The sequence below is a fragment of the Lactuca serriola genome, chromosome 2 (assembly GCF_051521515.1).
Source record: "Lactuca serriola cultivar US96UC23 chromosome 2, Lser_US96UC23_V15, whole genome shotgun sequence".
In the NCBI taxonomy this organism is placed as follows: Eukaryota; Viridiplantae; Streptophyta; class Magnoliopsida; order Asterales; family Asteraceae; genus Lactuca; species Lactuca serriola.
The window spans coordinates 114,110,412-114,118,563 of NC_136409.1; the positions used below are offsets into that span (position 1 = coordinate 114,110,412).

Consider the following 8,152-nt stretch of genomic DNA (forward strand, 5'->3'; position numbering starts at 1 on the left):
CTCCTAGGAGGGGTCCTGTTCATTTGGGTTGAGTGATGAATGGTAAAGCACCTGATGCCAGTGAACTGTACCTTGAATTTGTGCTCATTCGTGATGAGTACTGGCCAGCATTCCATGTGAGAGCATCCTAGGAGGCGGTTCTGTTCACTTGCGTTGAGTGATGAATGGTAAAGCACCTGATGCTAGTGAACTGTTGTAATGCGCTTCTAAGCAAACTCGGTTCTCTATATGTTCAAAGAAAAGCAGCTATACCTATAATCAGTTAATCATACTTAATCACCAATAAAAAACAATGCCTTTTTCAGAGGTAGACCTAGAAAAATTTCAAATCCCACTAGTGGAGATCACTCGGGCCACAAAAAACTTCAGTTCAGAAACTCTAATCGGAGATGGTGGATTTGGTCTGGTCTACAGAGGACAACTCTCTAACCGCTGGAGAAACCAGCTAGTAGCCATCAAACGCCTTGATCCTCAAGGTTATCAAGGAACCGACGAGTTCCATAATGAAGTCAAGTTGGTTTCAAGTTTCAACCATCCAAACATCATCCCTTTCGTTGGCTACTGTGATGATGCAAATGAGAAAATTATAGTTTGCAAGTATGCTACAAACAGAAGCCTTGAGTATCACCTCCAAGACCCAGATAGGAGGCGTCGCCTAACATGGGAACAGCGCCTGAAGATATGCTTAGGGGCAGCAACAGGAGTAAAGTACCTTCACTCTGGTCTTGGGGAGCACAGCAGAGTAATTCATAGAGATTTGAAGAGTGCAAATATTTTGTTAGATGAAAATATGGAAGCCAAAATATGTGATTTTGGTTTGTCAAGATTAAGTCCAAGAAATCAGCAAGATACCCTCGTCCGTACAAGGCCTTCTGGTACTAGGTTTTACATGGATCCGGTTTACAACGAAAGAGGTAGGCTCTCTAAAGAGTCTGACATATACTCATTTGGAGTCGTAATGTTTGAAGTGTCGAGTGGGATGATGGCTTATAAGGTAAGGCCCTTAGAAGATACCAATGAACTGTTTCTGATCGACATAGTCCGAAGTTATTATGACGATCATGGACTTGTTGACGGACTTGACAAGTTAAAAGATCCCACTATCAAAGATCGGACTGATATGAGGTCTTTTCATAAATTTAACGAAATTGCACATGAGTGCATTAACATGGACATAAAGAAACGCCCCACGATGGATAGGATCATCAAGGCGATTGAGGAAGCGTTGAATTTCCAAGTAAGTCTTTTTGTTTGATATTTTTAAGGAAACATATTTGCATATAATATATTATAAATTATTCCATGCATATTTTAATCTTGACTATAATCTTTGTTTTTTTTATTATTATAACAATACAGTCAACCAAAACACTTATCTTTCCTCCATAAACACATTCTGGAAACAGATTTTCAGGTAAAATTAATTTCCAATTTGTTTATGAACATCTGAGAGAGACTCTAGCCTGGATCCATGAATCAGAAAGAACCCAAAAAGTTTGTCATGGATTAGGCAATGTAAAGATATCGGAAAGTGAAAGTGAGTCATTATTTTGATGTTGCAAGCACCAGTCCTTGAATTGTTATGAGGGCACTACGATCTCTTGGAGCAATATTTGATTAAATCAATGTTGGGGATCGATTAATTAAGATCACATCCAATGTGCATAATGCAGCAGTAACATTTTTTTTAATCTTAAAAAGCAGTATATATGTAATGATAAAAATGACTAAAATTTGCTTTTCAAAAAAGTCTGTATAATTTGTATTTATGTTAAATCATAAATGTATATTAAAAAAAGTAAAAAAAAAATATCTAAATAAAAAAAATAAAAAACTGATATTTTAAAATAAAATAGAAAACCTTTAAAAAAAACTTAAAAAAAAAATTGGATATTAAAACTAGAAAAAATAAAGTACGCAAAACAAAAAAATGTAAGAAAAATGAAAAAAAAAAAAAAAAAGACCTAGTTTGTTAAATATTTTTCAAACTGTACTAAATTGCTAAATATTTTTCTCAATAACTTCACCGTGAAAAACTTAACAAAAAAAATTACTATATTTACTTTTTTTCCGTGAAATTAATAGTGAGCGTTAGGTTGTTGACGAAGATAGCTAGCTATTCGATTTTGTAAATTCTAAAACATTCATTGTAATCAATCTTTTTTTTATCATTTACCATTATAGCTTAATAAATATAGTTAATATAAAACAAATCACATTACCCAACATATTATAAAAGGAGGTTACGCCCTAACTATTTGTAGTAAAACACACTTACACATGATGAACGAAACAGCAAGTATCTCGAGATACTACCACTAAGTTCACTTAGAGATGCGTGCAGATGTCTGGCATCTCCGAAGGAATCAACTCAGTGGAATATTACGATGACTTTTGGCAGCCACTTCTGCCACAGGGTTACCAAGAAATCGTTGCGAGGGCGGTTCCACCGCTGGATTTTGACTCTAAAAAGCAACTCTACTTTTGCTTATCGGACTCACCTATTTTCCTCGATGATGGCTACCTGGTAAATCGATCATCCTTGTGATACCCTATTTTTGCTTCTTCCTTTTTAAATATGTATATATAACCTCGTCCATCTTTGTGCGTGACTGTTGTAATAAAGAAGACTTCTCAAAATTCTAACTCATTGGCCATTGGAAATTTTTAATACCATGCAACATAAGGGGTTTTTTTTCGATATAATTGTTAAAAAAACACTTATAGTAACTATGATTTGGTCTCACATAATCCCAATATAAACAGAGCTTCCAGCTAGATATGGAGAGTGGGAAAAAGTGTTATATGTTGGGCGCAAAGCAGCTATCAATTGAATGGCAAGATAACCCAAACTACTGGGAATGGGGACATACACTTAAATCAAGGTCTCTCTTGTCCTTTTAGTGCCATTTTCTATAGAATAACAAACATACAATACATGTTATAATGTTACAAGTTATAACGTGTTTGGCATGCATTGCACCCTTGTCCAAAATAGCTTTAACAAGTTACACATGGTCCCATCTCCTCTGTATTATTGGAGTATAATCTAGAAGAACATATGCTTTCATTCGTGTAGGTTTCCACAGGTTTGTATACTTAAAGATGTATGTTGGCTTGCTATCCATGGCAAAATAGCATCTATGATGTTGTCAGGATACACTACATATGTAGCATACCTTGTCTTTCGAACTACTAGCAATTCACGAGGACTTTCTGTGCCCGCTAAAACAACGGTGTATTTTCATGGGGTAAAAATCGAGACCGAAAATGTGTATCTTCAAAGACCAGAGGCTAGGGAAATATGGCAAGAAAATGATAGGTTTCCTCATAGGAGAAAGGATGGGTGGATGGAGATCAAATTGGGAGAATTTATTAATTACAATGACGAAGATGCTGGTGAGATTGAGATGGCTTTTGACGAGGTTAAGCATTTAAACTGGAAGCGTGGTCTTATCGTGGAGGGCATTGAGCTTCGACCTAAATCTACATCTACTGATCAACACTCACCATTTGTAAATCACACATACACACACAAACAGAGGGAGAACGAGATGATCAACGAAGTAGCCAGTCGATCGGAATTGCCAAAACCTCGTCAGCCATTGGAATTGCAAGAACGTCATCAGCCAGGCATACTTTCACTAAGTTTTCTACAGAAAATATTATGGAAGTGTACGAAAACAAACAAAATAAGAAATTGATAAGACTTGTGTTTAACACAATGTCCTTAAAACAAATTTGTCTGCTATCAGATGCTTGTTTCTCACGATACAACAGTTGGAAGGAGTTTTTCTAGACCAGCCAATCTAGCAAAGCCCACATTATACCTCCAACGAATTAAGAAAACAAAAAAAAGAAGTAGAAGATGTATGGTTTCGGTAACATTTGTCTCTCAATCTCACATAGAGTGCAATATGTATACTAAGACAAATCTATAACCGACATGTTGTCATAAACTATGTAACAGAAAAAACTGATGACTGTCGTTAACCATTAAATCATAACCGACAATATGTGATGAATCTTATGTTTTATTCAAGTTTGGTAATGAGAAATATAAAAAAATTCAGTTATAAAAAAGGAATGTTTGCTTAAAAGCCCTTGAACTGGTCGACCGGTGACATTTTGTGGTCATATGGAGGACACCCGTATGCAGTTTTAGTGAACCCAACCCAATTTGGTTTGCATTTGCACCCCTCTATGCACACAAGAGACATAATTTAATCGATATGTCTTACATGCCTTGAAATACTTTCTACTTATAAACATATTTCCTTTTCCTTTTTGTCCCTATGTTGCATGGCTAAAAACTCACTTAACCTCTTTTCACAATTCACCCGACAACCTCATTTTAATGATTAATTTATCATTCATTCTAAGTCCCTTTTGGATGTGTGATATACCAAAATGGAGGTATCAGAGAGAAAATATATATATATATATATATATATATATATATATATATATATATATATATATATATATATAACTTCTTAATAATTTTAATAATGTGTAGGGTTCGAAGTTTGTGTTCAAAGATAGAAATAAACCATTTTTCAAAATTAGTTAAACCAACTTTAAGAACAATCTCCTGAATGAATGAAAATTGATAAGACATTTTCAAACTACCTAGAGAAAATCCATTTGAACCGTACATAAGATATGTTGAAGTCCTTAATGTTTTGTCTTTTATGTAAACAATCAATGACTCTCACATAATTATCCATGATCTAGTAAAGTTGTAATTGATGTGTTTGTTATAGTCATATATAACGGACACGTGTCTGGTTCTACAAGAGCTCGTAGGAATTAAGCCCCCTTTAATTCTTTTTAAAAAAGACCTCAATTTTCTCTCACATAAGTGATTCTAACAAATCACTAAAAACCAACTCTTCATATTGCACCCATTTCTTTGACTTCTGGAGCTTTGTATAATTGCATTTTTTCTCAAGAATGAGTTGCAATTCTTTGTTGACTTGTTCGTCATCTTGTTCATTTCTTTCGGGAACCGAGTCGTCACTAGGGTTGTAAGATTATACTTACTGAGCATCACGAAACCAGAAAGCCTCAGGACGAGAAGATAGGAGTTGGGTTTCTAAAAAAACTTTGAGAATATTGCATAAATGGATTATCACCTGTATTTTCCCCTAAAAGACTAAATACGTTGTAAGATTGTTACATCGGGTAATAATGTGGATAGTTTTGGTTTTGTTGCTAGTTTTGGTCTTGTAGATAGTTTGAGTTTTAAAAGATTGGAAATGAACATGGAATAATTTTACTTGAACCGTCTTGTACGGATTTATGTCTTTGGCTATAACCGACTTGTTTAGCTTTGCCTCAAAAATTCATTGAATTGAGTGATAGAATGAATTGCAATGACTAACTACTTTGGATATCTATATGTAACGACTGAAAAATTCCAACCAATTTAAACTTTTCAAAAACAACCCGATTTCATTAAATTATTACAAAAAGGTTTCCAATACAATTTATTTAGATTATTCCCAAAATCACATCACAACATAAACATGAGGAGCGGTACGATCACGCCTTCGCCTTGCCACGGTCTCCTGAAGAACCTGAAAGACATTAAACCACAACTGTAAGCCCGAAAGATTAGTGAGATATCCCCAAAATACCAACCACATATACCATACACGCATAACAAGCCATATCATATCCAAACACAGAACAGCCATGCACATCGGGTCTACTGTGTGACTGGTCCGCCGCACCAGCCCACAGTCCACCTGGTCCACCCTTCGAGTCTAGCCATATACATCGAGTCTGCAGTGTGATTGGTCCGCCCGCACCGGGTCTTCAATCCACCTGGTCCACTCTCTGAGTCTACATTATGACTGGTCCGCCCGCACCGGACCTTTAGTCGGCCTGGTCCACTCTCCAAGCCTCGGCACGTCTGGTTCGCCCTCTTGGGGCCTACAGCCTATCCAGACCGCTCCCTGGGCCTTCGGGACAACCAGTCCGCCCTGGGTATCTTGGCCTACAGCACAAAGCAGGACCCGCCTCAACCCAACTCCAGTCCAAACAACCATGTGCACATAAACATACAATCATATAACAATTCACAGTCAACAAACCGATCAAACAGACCACATAGCATATCATCATCCTAACCAAGATTCCGACCTAAACGGTCACTAGCATAGCATCACCCTATATCTCAGGATACCGACCTCAACCAGGTCTCTAACATATACCATCCTAACTACCAGGATGCAAACATATCAAAGCAGTAACATAACAACAAATACCCAGATCTCAATCCGATAAAGGGCCGGCCTTGGTGCCTTAGACCCTGTTGGTATAGTGAGGATAACTCACCTCGAAACTGCCGACTGAACAGATAACCCAAGCTGCTCCAATCATTGATACGATCTCCACCACTGGCCAACCACCAAAACACTGAACTCAAAACAATATCCAACAATTACCAAAATGCCCCTGAAAGTCAACTGGTCAACCCTTGGCTGACTCTACTCGCCGACTCAACCCGATGACTCGCCAAGTCCCCATGCTCAGAACTTTCCCCAATCCGTGACTCAACTCGCCGAGTCCAACAACTCTGAGTCCTTTCACACTCGACTCACCGAGTCATCCCTTGACTCACTGATTCACAGCTCAACCAAAAGAAAGGATAGGACCTCACGACCAGACTCGCCGAGTCCAAGAACAGACTCGCCGAGTCCAAGGCTATCTTCAACCTACTCGCCGAGTTGTTCTTCCAACTCGCCGAGTTCTAGACCATCTTCAAGCAACTCTCCGAGTACACCCTTGTGACTCGCCGAGTGCCTCTAGATCTCATTCCAAACAGAACCTTCCAGGCCATGCAGTTGATCCAAAAAGTAGATCTAGCCTCCTACAACCCATCCATCACGTAAAGTGGCGAACTTTACGTGAATCCAAAGAGAACTAGGCATTTTACACTTTAGGGTTTGGTTTGGGACAAGATAGCTTCACCAATCACTTATCAACAAAGACTTTATGCATTTTTGGATCATCACTATTCCAGATCTGAGGTAGCATCCTCAGATCCGTCTTCCAATCCCGAAATAACTCATGAAATACTCCAAAACCCCCAAAACAACCACCATTGATGACAATAAGGGAAAAAGGGCTCAAGACAGAGGATTCTTACCCTAAAGATGAGCCTAAAGTGACGTAGACTTCAGATCCACAAGCCCTCTTGGTGCTATCCTCTAATTCTTCCAACTTCTCTTCACAAATTCCTTCTTCCAAGCTTCAATCATCTCAATAATGGAGTTTCTCACGATTAGGGTTTTCTCTGGAGCACTCAGGGAAAATAGAGGCTGAAGAGAAGGCATAACATCCTTTAAATAGGGGGCAAACCCCGAAGATTAGGGTTTTTTTCACCCAGCACCAACTCGCCGACTCCAGCCGCCGACTCGCCGAGTTGGCCACTTAACACGCGACCAGAATCGCGACGCTACTCGCCGAGTCCACCCATGGACTCGCCGAGTTGCCCTTATACATTTTCACTTTGAACCCTAAACTTGCACTCCTGAACTCAGGATGTTACACTATATATAAAAAGTTACATAGAAAACAAAAAAATTCACGGGTCGCGTTCATGTAAATAGAGAAACATATGACACACAGTAGACAAAACTAACCACTGGCTCTAAAAGTAGCTCACATGCATTATTAGAGATAAAGGGTAATATATTTTCGATTTGTACACATTTGGTCACTGAGTTTTTTTCGTCCACATTTACCCCTTCAACTTGTTAAACTATACACATTCAGTCATTATGTAACACCCCATTTATTAAATAAATAAATTAATTAATTAATTAATGTATAGTAGCCCTAAAATCAATAATTATATATAGTAAGGTGTTGATCTCGAGGAGCTAATTGTCATAATTTTAGAGATTGGGGTTAAAAGTGTAAGTTTCGGATTGGTTTCGTAAATAATTATGAAGGCATGAACTCCTTGGTAAATTATTGGGACTTAATTTAAAGAGATTTTGGAGGCTTAGGGGTTAAATGGTAACATATGGAGCTGAATTGTCAAGATTTCAGAGGATAGGGGCTGTTTGGTAAATTAATGGACTTAATTTGAAGGGAATTTAGTGGGCAGGGGTTAAAAAGGAAAAATATGGATTTA

At 37.8% G+C, this 8,152-nt stretch overlaps 2 protein-coding genes across 2 annotated transcripts; both read left to right on the top strand.

Annotated features, from left to right (window-relative positions):
• Nucleotides 1–292: 292 nt before the first annotated feature.
• Nucleotides 293–1,255, top strand: LOC145089488 (putative serine/threonine-protein kinase PBL22). The gene has a single exon (XM_079027919.1). It carries the CDS (start codon nucleotides 293–295, stop codon nucleotides 1,253–1,255), a length of 963 nt encoding a protein of 320 aa, XP_078884045.1.
• A 777-nt stretch (nucleotides 1,256–2,032) lies between these two features.
• LOC145086645 (F-box protein PP2-B10-like) lies at nucleotides 2,033–3,740 on the top strand. Its single transcript, XM_079024465.1, has 3 exons — nucleotides 2,033–2,527; nucleotides 2,767–2,885; nucleotides 3,080–3,740. Exons 1-3 carry the CDS (start codon nucleotides 2,345–2,347, stop codon nucleotides 3,702–3,704), a joined length of 927 nt encoding a protein of 308 aa, XP_078880591.1. The 5' UTR covers nucleotides 2,033–2,344; the 3' UTR covers nucleotides 3,705–3,740.
• Nucleotides 3,741–8,152: the final 4,412 nt, after the last annotated feature.

What these genes read in the sequence shown, in the direction of transcription:
- LOC145089488 (XM_079027919.1), top strand. Translation starts at nt 293, where the DNA reads ATGCCTTTTTCAGAGGTAGACCTAGAAAAATTTCAAATCCCACTAGTG.
- LOC145086645 (XM_079024465.1), top strand. Translation starts at nt 2,345, where the DNA reads ATGTCTGGCATCTCCGAAGGAATCAACTCAGTGGAATATTACGATGAC. An exon ending in TCCTCGATGATGGCTACCTG is followed by an intron (nt 2,528 to 2,766) that starts GTAAATCGATCA and finishes CAATATAAACAG; the next exon opens with AGCTTCCAGCTAGATATGGA. An exon ending in GGACATACACTTAAATCAAG is followed by an intron (nt 2,886 to 3,079) that starts GTCTCTCTTGTC and finishes TCATTCGTGTAG; the next exon opens with GTTTCCACAGGTTTGTATAC.